This window comes from Malaya genurostris, chromosome 1, assembly GCF_030247185.1.
Source record: "Malaya genurostris strain Urasoe2022 chromosome 1, Malgen_1.1, whole genome shotgun sequence".
In the NCBI taxonomy this organism is placed as follows: Eukaryota; Metazoa; Arthropoda; class Insecta; order Diptera; family Culicidae; genus Malaya; species Malaya genurostris.
The window spans coordinates 160,812,874-160,836,675 of NC_080570.1; the positions used below are offsets into that span (position 1 = coordinate 160,812,874).

At 38.3% G+C, this 23,802-nt stretch overlaps 1 protein-coding gene across 1 annotated transcript in view; it reads left to right on the forward strand.

Moving 5' to 3' along the window:
- Positions 1-4,249: 4,249 nt before the first annotated feature.
- The window catches only part of LOC131426504 (cholecystokinin receptor type A-like), a 112,109-nt gene continuing 92,556 nt past the window's right edge, over positions 4,250-23,802 (forward strand). Inside the window, exon 1 of the mRNA XM_058589297.1 lies at positions 4,250-5,094. Within this exon, the coding sequence (XP_058445280.1) occupies positions 4,605-5,094 (490 nt within the window). The 5' untranslated portion in view covers positions 4,250-4,604. The remainder of the gene's footprint in view (positions 5,095-23,802) is intronic.

The window sequence follows — 23,802 nt, forward strand, 5'->3', positions numbered from 1 at the left end:
AAAGGAATTGAAGAGGCCAAGACTAGAAGAACCAGGAGTTCAAAAGTCGAGGAGCCTTTAATTCGAACTCAAAAAATCGGTCTAAGTGTCGAAGATCTTAAGAACCTTAGAGTTCAAAAGTCGAAAATTCCAAGTGTCAGTCGACAAATCTAGTTTAACCGTAGAAGAGCGCATGACTCCATAAGTCACACGGTTCAAGAGGTGGGAAGCCCAAAAGTCCAAATATCGAAGAGTACAATAGTCAAGAAATCGTAAGAAAGCTCAAAACTCGAAGAGTCCAAGAGTTGAAAAGAACGAAGGCGAAGATTCAAGAGTTCAACTGTCGAGTAGCCTAAGATTTGAACTCCAATAATCGAAAAGTCCACGAGTCGAAGTATTAAGTGCCGGTGAACTGAAGAGTGCAGAAGAACAAGAGTTGAAGACCATGAATCGAAGAGCTTAAGATCAAAAGTCGGCCAAGTATCAGAAAGTCGAAAAATTCATCGTCGATGAAGTCAGTTCAATCGTAGAAGAAACCAAGAGTCGATGAATGCAGGAGAAGTCAACAGACAGAGGATCCTAGAGGCAAATAAGTCAAATATTGAAGAGTGTAATGATTGTATAATCGTAGTGCCAAAAAGCAGGAATCGAAGAGTTCAAAAATCGAAGAGCCCAAGAGTCGAAAAGTAGAAGAATTGAAGAAGCTGAGATTGGAAGAGCCAAGAACTCAACAGTCGAGGAGCGTAAAATTCGAATGCCTCCAGGCAAACGGTTAAGGCGATATTAATAATTATAAAATTCGAAGAGCTGAGTGTGGAAGAGCGTGTGAACCTTGAAGTTCAAGAGTCGAAAATACCTAGAGTTGTCAAAAAATCGAAAAGTCGACGAATCCAGTTCAACAGTAAAAAAACCCAAAAATCGAAGAGTCTAGGAATCAAAGAATTCAATAGGCGGAAAAACCAAGAGTCGAATAAGCTAAAAATCGAAGAGTGCAATAATCATAGAGTTGAAGAGCGAAGAGCTCACACATCTAAAAGGCCAAGAGTTCACGACGACAAGAGTCGAAGAGTCAAGAGTTCAACAGTTGAGGAGTCTACAATTCGAACTCCAATAATTGAAAAGTCCAAGAGCTGAAGAACTTACGAGTCAGAGAACTCAAGTAACGAAGAACTCAACAATCTAGAGGAGAATGAAAGTCGAATACCACGAATCGAAGAGCTCAAGAATCGAAAAGTAAAAGAGTTGAAGAGATCGAAAGTTGAAGGGTGAAAAGTGCAACCGTAAAAGTAGCCAAGAGTCCAAGGATGAAGATTCAAAGCATTCAATAGTTAAAGACCATGAATCAAAGAGCTCAAGAATCGAAAAGTAAGAGTTGAAGAGGCCAAAGGTCGAAGAGTCAAAGAATTCAAGAGTTCATAACCACGAATCAAAGAGCTCAAGGATTAAAAAGTAAAAGAGTTGAAGAGGCCAAAAGTCGAAAAGTCAAACATTCAACCGTAAAAATAGCCAAAAGTCGAAGAATCAAGATTCAAAGAATTCAAGAGTTCAAGACCACGAATCGAAGAGCTCAAGAATCGAAAAATAAAAGAATTTAAGAGGCCGAATATCGAAGAGTCAAAACTTAAACCGTGAAAATGGCCAGGAGCCGAAGAATCATAACTTCAAGACCACGAATCGAAGAGCTCAAGAATAAGAGTAAGAGTTAAAGAGATCAAAAGTCGAAGAGTCAAAAATTCAACCGTAAAAAGAGCCAAGAGTCGAAGAATCAAGAGTCAAAAAATTCAAGAGTTCAAAACCACGAATCGAAAAGCTCAAGAATCGAAAAGTAAGAGTTGAAGAGGCCAAAAGTTGAAGAGTCAAAGAATTCAAGAGTTCAAGACAAGGAATCGTAGAGCTCACGAATCGAAAAGTAAAAGCATTTAAGAGGCCAAATATCGAAGAGTCAAAAATTAAACCGTGAACATGACCAGGAGCCGAATAATCAAGACCACGAATCGAAGAGTTCAAGAATCGAAAAGTAAAATAGTTGAAGAGGTCAAAAACCAAAAAGTCAAAAATTCAACCGTAAAAATAGCGAAGAATCGAAGAATCAAGAGTCAACGAATTCAAGAGTTTAAGACTACGAATCGAAGAGTTCAAGAATCGAAAAAAAAAAGAGTTGAAGAGGCCAAAAGTCGAAGATTCAACGAATTCAAGAGTTCAAGACTACGAATCGAAGAGCTCAAGAATCGAAAATTAAGAGTTGAAGAGGCCAAAAGTCGAAGAATCAAAAATTCAACCGTAAAAATAGTCAAGAGTCGAAGAGTCAAAGAATTCAAGAGTTCAAGACCACGAATCGAAGAGCTCAAGAATCTAGAAGAAAGAGTCGAAGAATCAAAGAATTTAAGAGTTCAAGACCACGAACCGAAGAGCTCAAGAATCGAAAAGTAAAAGAATTTTAGAGGCCGAATAACGAAGAGTCAAAAATTAAACCGTGAAAATGGCCAGGAGCCGAATAATCAAGAGTTTAAGACCGCGAATCGAAGAGCTCAAGAATTGAAAAGTAAGAGTTGAAGAGGCCAAAAGTCGGAGAGTCAAAAATTCAACCGTAAAAAGAGCCAAGAGTCGAAGAATCAAGAGTCAAAGGATTCAAGAGTTCAAGACCACGAATCGAAGAGCTCCAGAATTGAAAAGTAAAAGAGTTGAAGAGGCCAAAAGTCGAAGAGTCAAAAATTCAACCGTAAAAAGAGCCAAGAGTCGAAGAATCAAGAGTCAAAGAATGCAAGAGTTCAAGACCACGAATCGAAAAGCTCAAGAATTGAAGAGTAAAAGAGTTGAAGAGGCCACAAGTCGAAGAATCAAACATTCAACCGTAAAAATAGTCAAGAGTCGAAGAGTCAAGAGTCAGAGAATTCAAGAGTTCAAGACCACGAATCGAAGAGCTCAAGAATCGAAAAGTAAAAGAATTTAAGAGGCCGAATGTCGAAGAGTCAAAAATTAAACCGTGAAAATGGCCAGGAGCCGAAGACTCAAGAGTTCAAGACCACGATTCAAAGAGCTCAAGAATCGAAAAGTAAGAGTTGAAGAGGCCAAAAGTCTAAGAGTAAAAGAATTCAACCGTAAAAATAGCCAAGAGTCGAAGAATCAAGAATTAAAGAATTCAAGAGTTGAAGACCACGAATCGAAGAGCTCAAGAATCGAAAAGTAAAAGAGTTGAAGTGGCTAGAAGTCGAAGAATCAAAGAATTCAAGTGTTCAAGAGGCGAAAACCCAAGAGTAAAACAAGCCGAAAATCGAAGAGTACAAAAATCGTGAAACCAGTTGAATTGTCGATAAAACCAAGAATCGAAGTCCAGGAATCATAACGCTCGATAATCGAAGAGTTTTAGAGTTGAAAAGTCCAAGAGTTCAATAACAATCGAGGAGCGCAAAAATTCGAACTCCTATAATTTCAAAATCGAAGAGTCAAAGAACTCAAAACTCGAATACAGTCAAAATCGAAGAGAAAAAGTCGACGAATTCAGTTCAACCATAGAAGAACTGATCTGTCGAAGAAGTTAAAGCTGTGGAAAGCCCAAAAGTCGAATAAGCAACAATCGAAGAGCGAAGTGTGTAATGGTCCTGGCATCAGAGAGTCGCAAAATCTAAATGTCGGAAAGTCCAAGAGGTGATGGATTCGAGCATCGAAACAGCCCAAACGACGAGAAGTCCAAGAATTCAGAAGGCCAAAAGTTAAAAAGCACCTCGAAACGATTTTGAATGTGGGTTTGAAACGATTTATCCTGTATTCCAGGAGTCAACGAATCAGATAGCTCAAGAGCAAAAGAGTTAATGTGTTTAAAACTTGACTCGAAGAAGTTTAGAAAATTTATGCAAAAAAATAGAGAGCAAATCTTTTTTCCTGTCAAGATAAAGCCGGACAAAGTGAACTTTAAGCTAAACAAATCAATTTCCATAAGCCGAAATAAAAAGCAAACAAACAAGGCTTCCCGATTCAGGCTCTCAAAGCAAACAACGAAGTGCGAGGGTGTCAAGAGCGTGTGGCACCATAAACAGTATAAATTTCGCGCCTTTTCTTCCCCGATCTCACCGGCACCGAAAGCATGCGCGTTCGAAGCGAAGGCAACAAAACAGCTGATGATAAGAAATACCGTGCCGAGAGCGCCACGACGTGACCGGTTGCGGTACTACCCTGTGGGTGCTTGGGTCAAATGAAAAACGCGCCGGCCGTCAAAACACAGAAGACGAAGAAAAAAAGCGCTATCATCCAAGCAGTCAGTCTGCCAGTGACTGCCGTGCAATGATGACGCAATCGTAGGAAAGTGCGCGTAGGATTTTTATGCTTTCTATCTGTTTCACTGGAATCGAAGAAGGCGCTGAAATTGCGGTTGTTCATGTGGACAGCCCTAGCAGTGCTAAATGCTGCAAATTATTACCCCCCGAAGCTAGCTCCTGACCTTCTCCGTACGTTTATCCGTTTCGATGGGTTGTGAGTTCGGGTCCCTTTGGGAAAGGCTTCCCGGATTACGGTTCTCCCCGGTCTCAGTGTTCGGTGGTGTGTAACGGAAACCGTTGGAATCAACGGAAGTTTAAAAGTGAAGGAAAAAGTTAGTTTTCCGGCTCCATAAGCGTGAAAAATTGTGATAAATGATGAGTAGTAGTGAATCAATTCTATCGGTGGCTAAGATGCCTTTGCTGCTGATGGCATCGGCGCTTTCCGGCGAAACCGGAAATGGAACAATCGCTAGCGAGGAGACACCGTTTAGTGATGTGAACGAAAATTTTGTATCTTTGGTTGTAAATGCCACCGAGCTTGGGAACGGATCCGTTCCGAAATCCGTGGCCGGCGGTGATACCGCATTGTCCGGCACGTTAGCTTACCTTTTTGATGCCGGTCGCTTCCAGATCCCACTGTACAGCGTAATCTTTCTGCTTGCGGTCATCGGTAACTCCCTGGTCATTCTGACGTTGGTTCAGAACAAACGGATGCGAACGATCACCAACCTGTTTCTGCTGAACCTGGCCGTGTCGGATCTGTTCCTGGGGGTGTTTTGCATGCCGTTCACCCTGGTGGGAACACTGCTGCGGGATTTCATCTTCGGAGAGGTCATGTGCAAGCTGCTACCGTACCTGCAAGGTAAGTGAGAGGTGGAAACGGTCGGAGTTATCGAGGGGAGGGGGAAAGTTTTATATCGACCGGAACAGAACAAAAAAAAACAGTGCTTGGTTTGGTTAATGAGTTCACGTTACCGGAAAAGTTTGTGCGGTAGCCAACGGGAAAAAAATTATCTAGGATGCTATTTTATATTCATCGAATGGCCTCTTTCACGGGAAGGAGGAAACGGTATTTCGATACAGTTTTACTCGTAGTAACAAAAAAAAACAGTTTCTAATCGATTAAAGTGCCAAAAAGGTATTCGTGTGAAAGTCACAATTCTTCCACGAGGCAATAACATGGTACTCTAGATGTTCGTATTATTTTTGAATGCCAACGTACAGTTCATCCCAGTTTTTTTTTTTTTTGTAACAATCAGAGTAGTAGGCTGTGCTTCGAGCCGACGGCTTCAGACAACATTTTTCAAGGCCGTTGTGATGGTCAAATGTTTTTACGATAGTTGTTTTGATATTGGCTGAATTGTAAACGCGTTTTTTTAGTTTTAATTATAAGTAAAATCTTTGAGAATAATTTCAGTCTTAAACATTCCTAGCAGAAAATTCTTTTTCGGTGCCCAGTTTGAAACTAAAACTATAAGCAATTTTCATTGAAAACTTGTTAGGAATAAGTTGTTGCAACATAATTTGTTTCATGGGTAAATAACACTTTCGTTGTTTTGTACTCCACACTTGAATAACTTGTCTTATATTTTTTACTTTGAGAAGGAATACAAATAGGTAAACAGTCATTGTTGAAAAGTGTATAATCAGTTTATTCAATAAATGCGTGAAAGCGCATTATTTATTTTAAAACAACGTTATCGAAGAGCTGACATTTCTTCTCTAAATTTGCATTCAAAGGCAGCATAGAAAACTGCTTTTCGTTTATAGTTTTCCTAAGATTGTAAATTGACCGAAAAGTTTCTTTACGCGAGTGGATGTTTTGTGATCGCAAACATCGTCCATCTGCAATACGGAAACGATTGGTCTCTGCTTCCACGGTTTTATATGGGAAAATTATCTTCTGTTTTGTCGACGAGTAGCAAACAAAAAGTAAAACCTCCGCAACACTTTTTTCCCACATTTCGATTTTATTTATCAGAATACAGAGCGTTTCCACACTTCACTTTGAACCCACGATTGCTGGTTAGCCACCCAAAAATAAATGCTTCAGTTTCAGTGATGTCCTCCTAATTCAATACAAATCTCATTCCAGCAAACTTGTTATTTTGCAATCTGAGAACATAAAATAGTCACTGGGTGCTAAATCTGGCGAATGTGTTGGATTCGGTAGCAATTCGAATTTCAAGTCGGGTCTAAATAAACTATATATAATATTAATATCAATAGTAATAGTAATAGTAATAGTAATAGTAATAGTAATAGTAATAGTAATAGTAATAGTAATAGTAATAGTAATAGTAATAGTAATAGTAATAGTAATAGTAATAGTAATAGTAGTAGTAATAGTAATAGTAATAGTAATAGTAATAGTAATAGTAATAGTAATAGTAATAGTAATAGTAATAGTAATAGTAATAGTAATAGTAATAGTAATAGTAATAGTAATAGTAATAGTAATAGTAATAGTAATAGTAATAGTAATAGTAATAGTAATAGTAATAGTAATAGTAATAGTAATAGCAATAGTAATAGTAATAGTAATAGTAATAGTAATAATAATAATAATAATAATAATAAGAATAAGAATAACAAATCATGGAATTTAACCACTTCAACGATCGACGACTTTGTTCAGCTGTGGGAGAAAGTGAAACCTACTTTGTAAACAATAGTTTTTTCAAATTCAAATGCTCATGAAAAATTGTGAATACACCTTTTTCTTGGTATCAAACGAATTCTGCAACTTTACAACTACTTTTGAGACGATTTTCCAAAAGGTTGTAAATTGGATGCCATTCAAGTTGAAGCAATGAAGTTGAACGACCGCAATATTGCTGGAGTGACATAAAAATAGGTAATTGTGACTTTTACAGGTTACGAAATATATTCCCATTTTGAAAATCTCAATCAAAACAGAACAGAACACTTCTTTTTAAACCCCCGTAGTGGCGTGATAATGTCTTTCTTTTTTCATTCAAACAATCTCATTAAAACATAGTTATTTCACTTTGATAATTTCTTATATGAAATAAATTCATGCTAATTTTTAATACAAACTTGTTCATATTGAGCACAGAAAAATTGCGTTTTGCCGGTTACGTCACTAATGCCATTATAAGATAGTTAAAATCAGTTAAGCCTCCTCCGAGAAAATTGAGTGGAGAAGCTCACACGACCAGACATTGTCGGATCTCGTTGAACTGAGTCAAATAGTATATATAATATGGATAAAAGTGAATGTGCGATTCTAGCTCACACGCCTTCTATTCCATACTTGGCACCATCCGACTGTCACTTGTTGTGAACAGCAGAGCAGGATGTTCCTACCGAAAAATAGGTTCAATTCCTCCGTCGGTTCAGAAGATGAGAATACTTTGGCGCTCAGGACTTAAGACTACTGAGCGTTTCATGCAATGGTGCACATAACCGTGTTATTTGTTTATTTACGTTTCGTCTTCGAATCATCAGTGCAGTAGCAGTTAATACTAAATTACTGGTGAACCGCTAAGCAAACAAAAATGTTCTAAATTTCCAATAGTCATCATTCATTATGAAAGATAACGATAATATAAGCCCAATTTTTCTAGGCTCAATATAAATTCGAAAAGACATATGAAATTGGTATTGCGAAATTCGAATGTTGGAATTTGAGATTTTCCGGTTGAATGGTAAATTTGATGTTTAAAGCTCAGAATTTGGAATTTTATTTTATAAGTCATTGGTTATGAATTATGAGATATGAGTTCTGTGTTCTGACTCGTGAGCTTGAGTTTTGAATCAGAGGTGGAAATAAGCCCATTTTGCGCACGAAAATGTGAATCAAGATTTCCGATTGTGAATCATAAAACCGAACACCGTGAATTAAAAAATTGAGTAACAAAACTAAAATTGCGATTATTTTTACAACACACATACGTACTCTTTTTATTGCGCTGAGACAAACTCTCTCGTTCTCAGTAGACAGCCATGCGCAGGCGAAGAGCTTTAGCTGCCCTCACAAAAACTCGTTCGCGCAAAATCCTGCACTCCTGTTACATTTGTGTATGATATTCCAGCTAAATAGAGTAATATTAATCAGCTGCATAGCACGCACAGCAAAATGTGAATCAAGATTTCCGATTGTGAATCATAAAACCGAACACCGTGAATTATAAAATTGAGTAACAAAACTAAAATTGCGATTATTTTTACAACACACATACGTACTCTTTTTATTGCGCTGAGACAAACTCTCTCGTTCTCAGTAGACAGCGTTCGCGCAAAATCCTGCACTCCTGTTACATTTGTGTATGATATTCCAGATAGAGTAATATTAATCAGCTGCATAGCACGCACAGCAATAGTGATTAGGCATGTATTTCTTATCATTATAATTATTATTTATCGCAGCCTGTATGTTAATATTAATAGCTGTTTTTATTGATGATATGACTCCACCACGACGGTATCACTGAATAAATTTCAAATACATCGCGGAACAAGGAATTTCGATGCGACCAACGAAATACACTCACCTAACGAGCTTAAAATGATTGATATCGGATAATCCATATCCGAGGAAAATTGATATCCATATCCATTGCCTTTCGCGTGTTAAAATAAAGGAATTACTAAAAGAAGATAAGTGAATTTTTGTTTCGCAATAATTTCTGCAAGAGGAAATCCATATAGAAATGTGTTTGTTGCTAATCAAATGTGTTAGTGAAAGTAAGCTGAAACTAAAATAATATTTCTCGAGCAGTTTTTAGAAAAACGGAAGAGTTTTAGACTAAGATTTTCGCTTTTCTTGAATTGCAATTTTAAGCAAAATGAACTGATTTGTTTATTTTTCAACCGAATGGAAGATTTATTGATTAAAATCATGAGAAGAAGCGCAAGAATTTGTTTCTACGCACACATTGTTGACATTTCTCATACGCTTGCAAAATGTCTTGTTGCTTAATAAACACAGAGTAACATTAAAACGATCCTAACTTTGTTGAAATGTTGATTCCGAATCAGACAGTGATACTAATAACGATGAAGACATTTTTAAATTCTATGTAAAACCAAAATTTATCTTATCAAGAGTCATTCATTTCAAAATTCATTATAATATCTCCAATAAATATGTGATAAAAAAAGATAATGCTGATTATTTTTACTTACTGTGAATAAAAAAATTATCATATTTCCACCCCTGTTTTGAATATTGAGTATTGGTAATAACTATTGATTATTGAATTATTTAATATTGAGTATTGAATTGTTGAATATTGAGTGTTGGTTATAACTATTGATTATTTAATTATTGAATATCAGGGGACGGGTGTAGCGTGATGGGATAGTCGATGCCTTTCACGCAGCCCGCCTGGGTTCGATTCCCAACCCCGCACATAGGGTCAGAAAGATTTTCTGGTCCGAAGAGGCGAATGACATAAGATGTTAAAGCCTCTAAATTGAAACAAAAAAAAATTATTGAATATTGAAGATTGAGTATTGAGTTTTAAGTATTGAGTGTTGGTAAGAAGTATTGATTATTGAATATTGAGTTTTGAGATTTGAGTATTGAGTATTGATTATTGAATTATTGAATATTGAGTCTCGAGTATTGAGTTTTGCGTTTCGAGTTTTAAGTTTCGAAAATTGAGTTTTGAGTATTGTGTTAAGCTTTGAGTATTGAAATTTGAGTATCGAGTATTGAGTATTGAATATTGAGTGTTGGTAAGAAGTATTGATTATTGAATATTGAGTTTTGAGTTTTGAGTATTGAGTATTGAGTTTTGAGTATTGAGCAATGAGTTTTGAGTATTGAGCAATGAGTTTTAAGTATTGAGTGATGGCAATAAGTGTTGATTATTGAATTATTGAATATTGAGTCTCGAGTATTGAGTTTTGAGTTTCGAAAATTGAGTTGTGAGTATTGTGTTAAATTTTGAGTATTGAAATTTGAGTATCGAGTATTGAGTATTGAATATTGAGTGTTGGTAATAAGTATTGATTATTGAATTATTGAATATTGAATATTGAGTCTCGAGTCTTGCGTTTTGAGTCTCGAGTTTTGAAAAATGAGTTGTGAGTACTGTGTTAAATTTTGAGTATTGACATTTGAGTATCGAGTAATGAGTTTTGAGTATTGAGTATTCAATATTGAATCGAGTATCGAGTATTCAATATTGAATATGGAGTGTTGATAATAAGTATTGATGATTGAATATTGAGTTTTGAGTATTGAGTTTTGAGAATTAAGTGTTGGTATTATGCCTTTGGCATCATAGAGCTAACGCATTGTGCCTTAATAAGTATATCTTATGAAAAAAATAAGTGTTGGTATAAAGATTTGATTATTTAATTATTGAATATTGAATATTGAGCCTCGAGTTTTGAGTTTCGAAAATTGAGTTGTGAGTATTGTGTTAAGTTTTGAGAATTGAAATTTGAGTATCGAGTATTGAGTATTGAATATTGAGTGTTGGTAAGAAGTATTGATTATTGAATATGGAATTTCGAGTATTGAGTTTTGAGTATTGAGTAATGAGTTTTGAGTATTGAGTGTTGGTAAGAAGTATTGATTATTGAATATGGAATTTCGAGTATTGAGTTTTGAGTATTGAGTAATGAGTTTTGAGTATTGAGTGTTGGTAATAAGTATTGATTATTGAATTATTGAATATTGAATATTGAGTCTCGAGTAAGGATGGCCTTTATCGTATCAAAGAACGTTCACTGGCAACTCTTCAACGATTGAATCAGTGCCATCAAAGAGAGACGGAAATCATCGAAACAAGAAAAACCCGGTATGGCTCATTTAACATAGAATCGACACCAGTGCGAGTGCGAATTTCTCTCGATGACATTTCTGAGAATCAAAGGTTAGCACGCTGCTGTGGGGATCTTCTCTGAAGCAACGAACGGTCGCTTATTCTCGTTTCGCGATTCGATTCTATACAGGCAGTTGATAATTGCTATAGAATTATTTTGCTATTGCCGCTTATTCTAACTATGTGCATATAACCTTTGTATAAGTTGTGTCTATGAAAATGTCTTTGAATGCTCCACACAAGGGTTTTGAAATATTACAACCTAGTATGAGAATCATCAAGTTGAATCATCGACTCGATTTTCTGCGGTAATTGTCAACTTGCGATTCTCTCTTGGGAAATTCCACACAGCAACGATCATTATCAGACTGTAAATTTTTTTTAACGGCGTGAAATACTCTGAGTATGAAATGGAGCGAAGAAATATAGCAAAATTATCTCACGGTTCATGCATTGAGAGACTCGAGATCTTGTAGCATCTTCTACCGGATTGAAAATGTGGTATACAATATATATAGCAATATAGCAGCTTCTGTCAAATTTTCGGCAATCACCAACACTGGTCTCGAGTATTGAGTTTTGAGTCTCTAGTTTTGAAAATTGAGTTGTGAGTACTGTGTTAAGTTTTGAGTATCGATTATTGAGTATTGAATATTGAGTTTTGAGTATTGAGTATTGAGTTTTGAGTATTGATTAATGATTTTTGAGTATTGAGTGTTGGTAATAAGTATTGATTATTTAATTATTGAATATTGAATATTAAATATTGAGTCTCGAGTATTGAGTTTCGAGTCTCGAGTATTGAGTTTTGAGTCTCGAGTTGGGAGTAGTGTTTTAAGTATTAAGTTTCGAGTATTGAATATTGAGTGTTGGTAAGAAGTATTGATTATTGAATATAGAAATTTGAGTATTGAGTGTTGAGTTTTGAGTTTTGAGTGTTGGTAATAAGTATTGATTATTGAATTATTGAATATTGAAATTTGAGTATCGATTATTGAGTGTTGAATATTGAGTGTTGGTAAGAAGTATTGAGTAGAATTGAGTTGTGAGTATTGTGTTTTGAGTATTAAGTTTCGAGTATTGAGTTTTGAGTATTGAGTGTTGGTAATAAGTACTAATTATTGAAAATTGAACTATTAATATTGATTATTGAATTATTGAATATTGAGTTTTGAGTATTGAGTACTCAGTATTGAATATTGAGTATTGGAGCAAGTCTATCCTGATTTCGCCACCTTTCCTGCGGTTAATTCCTGGAATTGCTCTTTTGAGTGTTTTATAGTTGATTTGCAATTCTAAAAGCTAAAAATCAGATGGTACCTCATTGGTCTCGTTACTCTGTAAAAGGAGAATCGAAAAAGCATCTCGTCTCGACTATTTGAGAATGTCATTCAATTGTTTGTCGATTCGCTAGAATTGAAAATATATCCGGACATAGAAGTTAAGTTGTATTTAGACTAGATAATAAGAAGTAAAATTTTAATTCTAATGCGATTTAAATCTGCTGCTTTACTCTGCTGGTAGACGACTGGTAACTATCAAGGGATTTACTCACAGACAAACATACCGAACAAGGAATTTCCGTTTTTTCTATTTGCACAAGTTGAAATTTCTATATATATATACAGACCAGTTAAGCGACTGGAAAAATGTGCTCTGTTCTCGGAAAACTCGAGCAAACGTGAGTTAAATGTTATACACTGGATTTATAGCTGTGAGTTTAATCGGATTACTCAGACGGCATTTTCCGGCATAATTGAATTAGCAGGTTCGGTTGTCCCGACTAGCACGGCGATGAGGACCCCCACGCCCTGAATTTCCTGGAGAACAGTCTACAAAAGCTTTGCTTAAACGTCATTAATTGCGAACAAGTGCTGTTTCCGGCGTCACTTTGGTATTGTTTGAGATAATTGTTACGGAGACAGTGAAGAACAATCCGGTCGAACTGACACGCAAGACAGCAATCGTAGCAACTCGGAACAATGACGAAGACAAATGTGTTCCTTGTGTTGCAAGAGTAAGCCCTCGAGTAGAAACAATTTCTGTGAATGATACTTTTCAGATAAGTTCAGACACACTGTCGGACAGGCGTCCCGAGGAAACGAATCCCGGTTCGGTTCTGCCCTCAGGACGATGGCAACACGAAGCAGGAGTGATTGAAAATCGAGCATTGTATTGCCTGTCGAGAAAGCTGGGCGGCCCGAGGAAGATGCTCGACAGACTGCCGATTGCGTGCAAGGCATCATCTGCTGTTTGCCATCCTGCTGTCACATGTAGTTTTCCGGCGTGTAGCGATTGTTATTCACCGGGTTTCGCTGGAAAGTGCCGATGAGAATTGCTCTGGGAATCTTTATTTTTCGTTTGTTTTGTTAATCCTTCACAAGATGAAAGACAACTGCGAAGTTGTTTTGATGCACTCGAAGTCCGTGTGAGTGTCGGTAAAACAAAGTACGAACTTGATCTAAGTAAACCGAGATTTTTTTTTCAACAACAAAGAAAGCCTTCGTACTGCGATGGGGTGAAAACCTCTTGACTGGAAACGGATAATGAAAAAGCAGAGCTTACTATGACAGCTTCGAAAAGATCTGATTTCGCACTAATTCGGGAGTACCGAATATAGGCGAACTTCCAATCACTCAAGGACTGTTCTTTGTTTCCTTACTGCGGTCGATTCCCTGACACGTATCAAATTGGAGACGGAATGTTCGAGCACCGGCTTCCACGCAATCCCAATCCAATCCGCTCAGACACTCGGTAAACTATCAAGTTCAAGACACGCAACCAACCAACCACCTCCGGTCGGGGTCCGGTGGCCCTGGAAAAGCTCGTGACAGTGAAATTTGAGCGAGTGTACAAAGCCATCCTGCGTTCCATTCCGCACTGGTTCGCTTTGTTCGGATGACGACACGTGAAATTGTCATGCAATGCACGACGGAATCCTGAAACAAAGGTAATTTCAAATTGGCGTCATCCCAACCCCCAACCCGGGTCTCTCAGCGAGATGCACTCCACCGGAACAGATCGAAGAGAATAATTTATAGTGTAATTCACGAACCGAAACGTAGCAGGACTGTAGCTGCCTTCCACAGGCTGGCGAGGAAGGACGAAAAAAAACCTTTCATACATTTTTCAAAAAACGAAAATCCTCTTTGGCGACTGGCTCGAAGGGGAGCAGGGTGTTGGGGTAGGGTAGGTCTGTCCCAGCTATAAGAGTAAATGTCAAGTGAAGGACCTGAGGCTATCCGGTGGGCGGTGGGTAGTGAATGATTATCATCCGGTGAATTTTGTGCGTCGTCAGGCAGCGCCACCATTTGTGGATAGTGAAGGAAAGACAGAAAATATGCGCCTAGTCGTTGTTCATCATACCACCAGTAGGGTGCGGCAATGGTTGGGGAGGAAGAGGAGGGAGAAGGAACAGGGTGGAGAAATTAATATCTCCGACAGTATGGACGGGATGGCGTGTGTCACGACAACATGCGATAGTACAGACGGTCTGCTTGGATTAGGCGACAATTGATGGGTAGTAGACTATTCCGCCTGCTTTGCTACTATCTGAAAGGAGGAAGTTGATTGGGCAGAAAGAAAGTAATCAGCTGTGTGAGAGAGAGAGAGAGAAAGCTGTTAAGCGTCCGGACGTGCATTGATCGCTGTAATCTAAGGCTTAACATTTATCACTTGTCATAACTGGGTCGTTTTTGGATTATGTCAGAAAATAAAAGCCGTCGTGAACTTGACATTCAACACAAAGGAATAAGATATTATTGGCCTTATTTTTCTGGGTACCACAACTGTGTTTTGGAGGGTTTTTTTTCTTACGGTGACAGTTAATTCGGAACAACTAAGCGCCTCCATCATTTTCGTCATTTGTTACTTTTACGATTAATTTATTGCGGACGAATGCTTTAGACGAATTTAGTGCCAAATTCGTATTCGGAATTCGCGGCACTCTCAAAGATTTTTTTGTGCACAGTTCGAAAAAAAAAAACGGAGCGTCGATTTCACGCTACTTTATTAGGGCGTCTCTAATTTCGTTAAGCGGCAGTGCTCAAAAGTTTAAACACCCTAAAATAAAGCTTCCAAGCAAAATTTGAGCCAAATCGGATATGGGAAAAGCGATGCCGCTCGGCGGTCAAAGTGATAGAATTGCATGAAATGTTGAGATTTAATGTCATCACGATAATTTTTTTTTGCCTTTCTCATATAGAAACCGAGGCCACATACCATTCGACTCAGTTCGTCGAGATCACAAAATGTCTGTCTGTCGAATTCTTAGATTCAAATGAAAGGTCTTGAAGTGAAATTTCATATTCATAATTCAAATGAAAGGTCTTAAGGTCCCATACAAAGTTCCTACGTTTCATTTGGATCCAAAGTTCCGGTTCCGTAATTACAAGGAAATTTGTGCAAACTTATAAAAAAAAAATGCGCACTCAATGTTCTCGGAAATTCCTTCACCGACTTTCACAAACTAAGGAGCAAACAGGGTGGCAAGTGAATTGCCGATTTCAATTTCCCGGTTTTTTCCCGGTTCTCCCGGTGCGCGAGACAAAAAAATTCCCGGTTTTTTGAACAGGCTCATATCGCCTATGTTCAGCATTTTTTTGAATTTTTCGATAAATCCCATATCCAAAAGAACATCGAGAATTGAGAAATAAAGTATTTTTTGAGTGTCTCGATTTAGAAATAGGAAATATATACCAAGTGCACATAACAATGGTAAGAAGTCTTACTTGGCTTTCTAATATAGATAAGTTGAGAAATCACTGTGAAAACCGATTTTGGAACCAAGGCCCGGAGGGCTGAGTGTCATATACCATTCGAATCAGTTCGTCAAGATCTGAAATTGTGTATGAAACGTGCGATCAATTTTCTCAGAGATGGCTGAATCGATTTTCCGAACTATTCAGTACTTTGTAAGACTACCACTAAATAGGTCTTATTTGGGCTATCTGAAAATCAGCAGTTCTTAAGACTCTTAGGATTCAAACTAGGAGTGTATTCTAGAGATGGGCAAAACCGTTAATTACAAAGAATCGCTCAAAACTTGATAGTGCTACCGAAAGAATTAGTTCTGTTGAACCGTTCTTTCGTTCTTCTTTTTTTATATATCATTTGTTTTATTCCGGTTGATTTCGTTCTTCTGAAACTTTGTATGTTTCTTCGAAAATAATATGAGAGATACAGGTTCAATAATAGTGAGCTGTGCAGTGAAACTTCATTCAATTCAATTGAAACTGAATGTGGAACACATTGACGATCACCCTACTGCAGTAAACTTCTCACTCTGACACACACAATGTTCCGTGGCGTACCTAACGAGCAGCATTCAGTTCGTCACTCTTCACACTTCCAATCGAAGCTCAGTTTCACCACCTGATCTCTCGTAGTAACAAAATATCTCTTTCAATTGTTTGAGAGAGCGGCCTTGAAATGAGGTTTATGTAAACATTCGAATTGGTTCAAGACAATAAAATGAAAGACAAATTAGATAGCTGAAATATCAATTACAGAATACACAAAAATTAATAGTTTCCTCCTTTAGTTTTCATTTTCAATGCTTTACTCCATTTATAATTCTATTCATTCGCACTTGTTCACTACCAACTGCGAAGATAATGAAGCACCTAGACTACTTGGCACTTGAAACTGACCAGGAAAACTTCAAATGACTAGGTACGATTATTCAACTGACGATGAATTCTGGGAGCTTCACTTGAAAATGGCAGCAAAAGTCAAATGCATTAGTAGAAATATGCTGACGGTCAGGGGCCATTAATTTTATTTTCATCTTATATTATTCGATTGAAAATGAAATTTTACCGCACTGATAGTGAGTACTTTTTGCATGTATTTCTTCCAACAATCATTCTCTTTTCATACGTTATCAAAGGTCACGAATGTGTGTAACTTCTACCAGATTCCTCGGACCAGCAAACACTCCAAAAAAACGCAACTAACTTGTATACATCCTCAAAGAATTCGATTACTTTCATTTCTATATAGAGAACCATCATTCTTAAATAAGGACTCCAATACACTCACCTTTCGAGGAGATATAACTCGTTGAACTGTTCGTGAACGGATTGCCCATCTCTAGTATATTACAATACTATATTAGCCTAGTATAGTCTAAAAAAAGTATACCTAAGGTTAAAAATGAACAAGAAACAATTCTCCTCCCGATTCCATCTAACAACATATACGATATTCATTCAAAATTGAATTTTTTCGAAATAGAACAAAATCCTTCTAAAATTCTTGAAATGGAATCTTGTCGCTCTAAAAAACAGCAACAATCTATGCCTCTAATGACTGAGATGATCTAAGGTTGATTCTTCGTCGACATCAACACCCGCATTCTTGTGATCCTACTATGAAATCTATCTTTAATATAAATTAAACATTAAACATTCACTAAACAAATCAAACCATCTTCTACACCTTTCACAAACTCTCAGGAACCGATTTCAGCTCTCAAAGAAGGAAATCAAATACTGATTGCAAACGGTGTACAAGGTCAAAGTCGACAGCTTTTTAAATTTTGTAAATCCTATTGAAATCAATATAAAGATTACAACACAAGTATTGTCTCAAGATAACATTACTGAAACATTATGATGAAATTAGGACAATTATTAGCCCACACAAAAACATGAAGGCTCCTAAGAATTGTTCATATCAGTATCGATCGCCGCGGATGGGACAAAGTCTTATCCCCACTCGGACTCGTATCGGGTGACCTTCTCCGGCTCGGCTTTGCCGAAATTCGTTCTCCTGGACAGGGTTCGTCTGCCTGTACGACTTTTCGTACCACGGGTAATGAATTGCACTAGTTGTCAACAGCTAGGACACACAGCTTCCCATTGTGGAAATCGGCCCCGCTGTTCGAAGTGCGGAGGGAGTCATGCGAGTGACACTTGTGAAAAAAACATTGAAAAGTGTCTTTACTGTAACACAGGTCCGCATGATCTCCCAGCATGTCCAACGTATAAATTACGAGGAGATCACTTGAAGCAATCCCTCAAGCAACGCTCACAGCGCTCTTTCGCAGAAATACTGAAAAATGTTACACCACCGAGACAATCAACAAATCTCTACACTTGCTTGTCAACGGACGAGTGCGACTCTGATGATCCTCTCGAAGGTACATCTTCAACTGTCCCTCAAAGTTCTAGGAAAAGGAGAAACATATCATCTCCTAAGCTTCCTAGCAAGGGTTCGAAGGTATCTCTTAAGGGCCCTCCAAAAATAACATCAACAGGGAGTGCTGGTGGAAAAAACAAAAATACAAAGCCAAAAGCTCCTAGTTCCGGAGACCTACAATGCGAAAAAGAATACCCAGCACTTCCGGGGACACCAAAAACTCCCAAGGAGCCAAAGAACATACCATGTGCTGGACTTGTAAAATTCACTGACATTGTGGACTTCATATTCTCTACCTTCAACATATCTGACCCCCTTAAGAGTCTTTTGATGACTTTTATTCCAGTAGTTAAAACGTTTTTGATGCAGTTGACTGCAAAATGGCCCCTTCTTTCAGCAATCGTATCCTTCGATGGCTAATTTTTCGAACGAGGTCATGGATTCGATTACTGTTTTACAGTGGAACAGTAGAAGTATTATCTCTAAAATAGATTCCTTCAAAATGCTAATAAGAAACCTACAATGTGATGCATTTGCATTATGCGAAACTTGGTTAACTTCTCAGGTACCCCTTACCTTCCACGATTTTAATATAATACGCTTGGATCGAGAAAACCCCTACGGAGGAGTACTTTTAGGGATCAGAAAGTGCTATTCGTTCTATAGAATTAACCTCCCTCTGACTCCAGGCATTGAAGTAGTCGCATGTCAAGCTAGAATCAAAGGTAAAGATCTTTGCATTGCTTCTATATATATTCCTCCTAGAACCTCGGTCGGGCACCGACGGCTTTGTGATATCATAGAACTCTTTCCTGCACCTACGTTAGTTTTAGGAGACTTTAACTCACATGGTGTGGGATGGGGTTGTCTTCTTGATGACAATAGATCAACTATGATCCATGATATCTGCGACAACTTCAATATGACAATTTTGAATACGGGAGAAATGACACGAATTCCTGCACCACCAGCAAGACCAAGTGCGCTGGATTTATCCCTCTGCTCGACATCGCTACGGTTAGATTGCAAGTGGAAGGTGATCCCTGATCCCCACGGTAGCGATCATCTACCTATCATAATCTCAATCACCTGCGGATTAAGACCATCGGAGACAATCAATGTTTCGTATGACCTCACACGAAACATTGATTGGAAAAGCTACGCGTCCTCGATATCCGAGAAGATCGAATTTACTCAAGAGCTTCCTCCGAACGATGAATACACGTTTTTGGCTGGCCTAATACTCGAAACCGCGATTCAAGCTCAGACGAAACGTGTACCTGGCACAAAAACTAACATTCGTACTCCAAACCCATGGTGGGACAAAGAGTGCTCAGAACTTAACGCAGAAAAGTTTTCAGCGTATAAAAATTTTAGGAAATATGGAACACCGGATAATTATCGCGAATACGCGGCGCTAGAAATTAAAATGAAAAGTTTGATTAAAGCTAAAAAACGTGGTTACTGGCGTCGATTCGTGGATGGACTAACAAAAGAAACATCAATGAGCACTCTTTGGAACACCGCCCGACGAATGCGCAATCGAAATAATACGAATGAATGTAAGGAATATTCAAATCGCTGGATATTCGACTTCGCGAAAAAGGTATGCCCCGACTCTGTTCCGGAAGAGAAGATCACCCGCGTCGCGACATCGAACATAAACGAAACACCGTTTACGATGATGGAGTTCTCACTTGCGCTCTTGTCGTGTAACAATAAAGCCCCAGGGCTAGACAGAATTAAATTCAACTTGTTGAAAAATTTGCCTGTCTCTGCCAAAAGGCGCTTATTGAATTTATTCAACAAGTTGCTAGAGGGTAATATTGTGCCACATGACTGGAGACAAGTGAGAGTTATCGCTATCCAAAAACCAGGGAAACCAGTCTCTAACCACAATTCGTATCGGCCGATTGCTATGCTTTCCTGTATCCGGAAATTGTTCGAAAAAATGATTCTCTTTCGTTTAGATACTTGGGTCGAGACTAATGGCTTACTTTCAGATACACAATTCGGTTTCCGCAGGGGCAAAGGAACGAACGATTGTCTTGCGTTACTCTCAACCGAAATTCAAATGGCATTTGCTCGTAAAGAACAAATGGCATCTGTTTTCCTTGACATCAAGGGGGCTTTCGATTCAGTTTCTATAAAAATTCTATCTGAGAAGTTGCATCAGCATGGTCTTTCACCAGTTTTGAATAACTTTTTATATAATCTATTGTTCGAGAAACACATGCATTTTGAACAGGGTGATTTGTCGACAATACGATTCAGTTACATGGGTCTTCCTCAGGGCTCATGTTTAAGCCCCCTTTTATACAATTTTTACGTAAACGACATCGACAAATGTATAAACACATCTTGCACGCTAAGACAACTTGCCGACGACAGCGTTGTGTCCATTATAGGACCCAAAGCTGGCAATCTGCAAGGACCGTTACAAGATACTCTTGCCAACTTATCCGCATGGGCTATTCAAATGGGTATTGAATTCTCTACTGAGAAAACTGAGCTGGTTGTATTTTCAAGGAAGCAAGAGCCAGCCCAATTACAGCTTCAACTCAGGGGTGAAACCATAGCTCAGGTCTTCACATTTAAATATCTCGGGGTCTGGTTCGACTCCAAAGGCACCTGGGGATGTCACATTAGGTATCTGAAACAAAAATGCCAACAGAGAATCAATTTTCTTCGTACAATAACCGGAACTTGGTGGGGTGCCCACCCAGGAGACCTGATCAGGCTGTACCAAACAACGATATTGTCCGTAATGGAATATGGATGCTTCTGTTTCCGATCCGCCGCGAACACCCATTTCATTAAACTGGAAAGAATTCAGTATCGTTGTTTGCGTATTGCCTTAGGTTGCATGCAGTCGACTCATACGATGAGTCCCGAAGTGCTTGCGGGCGTCTTACCGTTGAAAAATCGATTCTGGGATCTCTCATATCGTTTGCTAATCCGATGCGACATCTTGAATCCGATGGTGATTGAAAACTTCGAAAGGCTTGTCGAGCTCAATTCTCAGACCCGTTTTATGTCCTTGTATTTTGATTACATGGCTCAGAATATTAATCCTTCTTCGTTTGTTTCCAACCGTGCTCATTTCTTGGATACTTCTGATTCTACTGTGTTTTTCGACACATCCATGAAAGAAGAGATTCGTGGAATTCCGGATCACATACGCCCTCAAGTAGCCCCTAATATTTTTTATAACAAACTTAGAACAGTCAACTGTGAAAAATTGTTTTACACTGACGGATCAAACATCAACGAGTCCACAGGCTTCGGTATCTTCAATCAGAACATCACCGCTTCGTACAAACTCAGTGATCCGGCTTCAGTTTACGTCGCAGAATTAGCTGCCATTCAGTACACCCTCGAGATCATTGAAACCTTGCCCAAAGACCATTACTTCATCGTCACGGACAGTCTAAGCTCAATAGAAGCTCTCCGGGCAATGAAGCCAGGAAAGTATCCCCCATATTTTCTGGGGAAAATACGGGAACACTTGAGAACTTTAGCTGGACGGTCTTATTCAATATCGTTAGTCTGGGTCCCTTCGCATTGTTCCATTCCGGGCAATGAAAAGACAGACTCATTGGCTAAACTGGGCGCATTGGAAGGTGATATTTATGAAAGACCAATCTGCTTCAATGAATTTTTCAGTATTTCTCGTCAGAAAACTCTCGAAAGTTGGCAAACTTCATGGAGCAATGGCGAACTGGGACGATGGCTGCATTCCATTATCCCTAGGGTATCGACGAAACCTTGGTTCAAGGGGATGAACGTGAGTCGCGATTTCATTCGCGTGATGTCTCGGCTCATGTCAAATCACTACACATTCAACGCGCATCTCCGGCGTATTGGGCTCGCAGAGAGCGGTCTCTGCGCTTGTGGTAACGGTTATCAGGACATCGAGCATATCGTGTGGACGTGCGTGGAGTATACTGACGCCAGGTTTTTATTGAAGGACTCCCTCAGGGCCCGAGGTAGACCACCTGATGTACCTGTTCGAGATGTGTTGGCAAATCGGGATATTTCATATATGATGCTCATATACAAGTACCTTAAACACATAAATATACAAGTGTGATCCGTTGCATCTAGCATAGAAAGTTCTCCTTTCCTTGGCGAGGTTAAGAATAATCTTCACCTACAGGTTCGGCACTAACATCCGCTCGATTCTCCCGATCCCCTGCCTGTCTACCATCTCTATCGAAACTAACAAGATCTTCTTGCTGTCACTAACTTTTTCGCATATCCCTTCCCCCGTCTCTTCACCATCTCGATGTAAACTAATTAGATCTTTGTCGTTTTTAGTCATTCGTTCCCATACCCTTTTTTCCACTCCGTTTTCCACAACATTTACTTCCCCATGTTTTTGTTTTTTTTTTTTTTCATTCTCTTCGGCAACATCATTATAAACGCACACGGAAAGCCGCCCCAGTCAACATGCGGGCCACCCGCCGGATTCTCGTAACCCGGGGGTGTTTACCGCGGACCCACAAAAGAATACGGCAACCTTTGAAATGTTTCCATGTCACGAGAATTATTCCCATGTTTCCATCATCACCGCCACGAAGAACCACTCCCATCGATGAGGGACACACGCCGGATCTTCAAGAGTGTTTCCTGAGGACCCACAGGGACAAGCCCTTGGCATCATAAACTTTAACAGATTGTGCCTTAATAAAATATATCTGAAAAAAAAAAAAAAGAATTGTTCATAATTTTATTAAACATGTTACCTGATATTTCTTTTGCAATCATATTTTGCAAACTTATTCTGAAATTTAACAGAAATCCAGTCAAAGCATTCATTCGATGTGCTGTTGTTGGGGGCTGTCCATAAAAGACGTCACGCCACCAGGGGGAGGGGGGTGTTTCATAAAACGTGACCTTTTGTGACTGGGGGAAGGGGGGGGGGGGGAGGTTTTTGGAATGTGACGTCCACTATTTTCAATGAGCGCATTTTTAAATACCTAATTATATTACTGCTTTCCCTTATTTCCTGAAAAAATCTCCACAATAAACGTTTACATTCTATAGGAAAACGTGTAAAAGCTTCTTCTTGTAAATTCGGAAATGAATGATGCAGGAAATCATTTCTGTTGTGATCAGCAAAAGTGCACGGAGGAGCGAGTAAATTAGCGAAATTAATGAATTTTGCCTAATATGAGTAAAAAAGAAAAAGATGTTTAACTTAAGTTATGCACTGACATATTTTTCAGTAATTTCCAGCATTGATAATAGTATATTATATTAGCTTATCGAATCATCCAATGATTGAACTTACATAAATCAACTGATCTTGAAATGAGTCTTTTATGAGTTTTTATGAGGTTTTGAACTTTATTTTCTCAGCCCTGTATGCTACACTAAGGAAATATTATTCCTTAGCTTAAGAAATTATGTATCTATGTATCCCATAGAAGGATTGAAACAGATGATTTAAATGTTTCATCAATTCCAAACAAATACATTTGTAAAATTATATAATTAACATTAATAAAATAATTCCGATGATTTTGAAGTTTTAGGGATATTTTTTAATCTAATGAGAGCATGTAATAAATCGATTTTTCCCTAATAATTGTATGGTTTGTCATACATATTGAGAATGT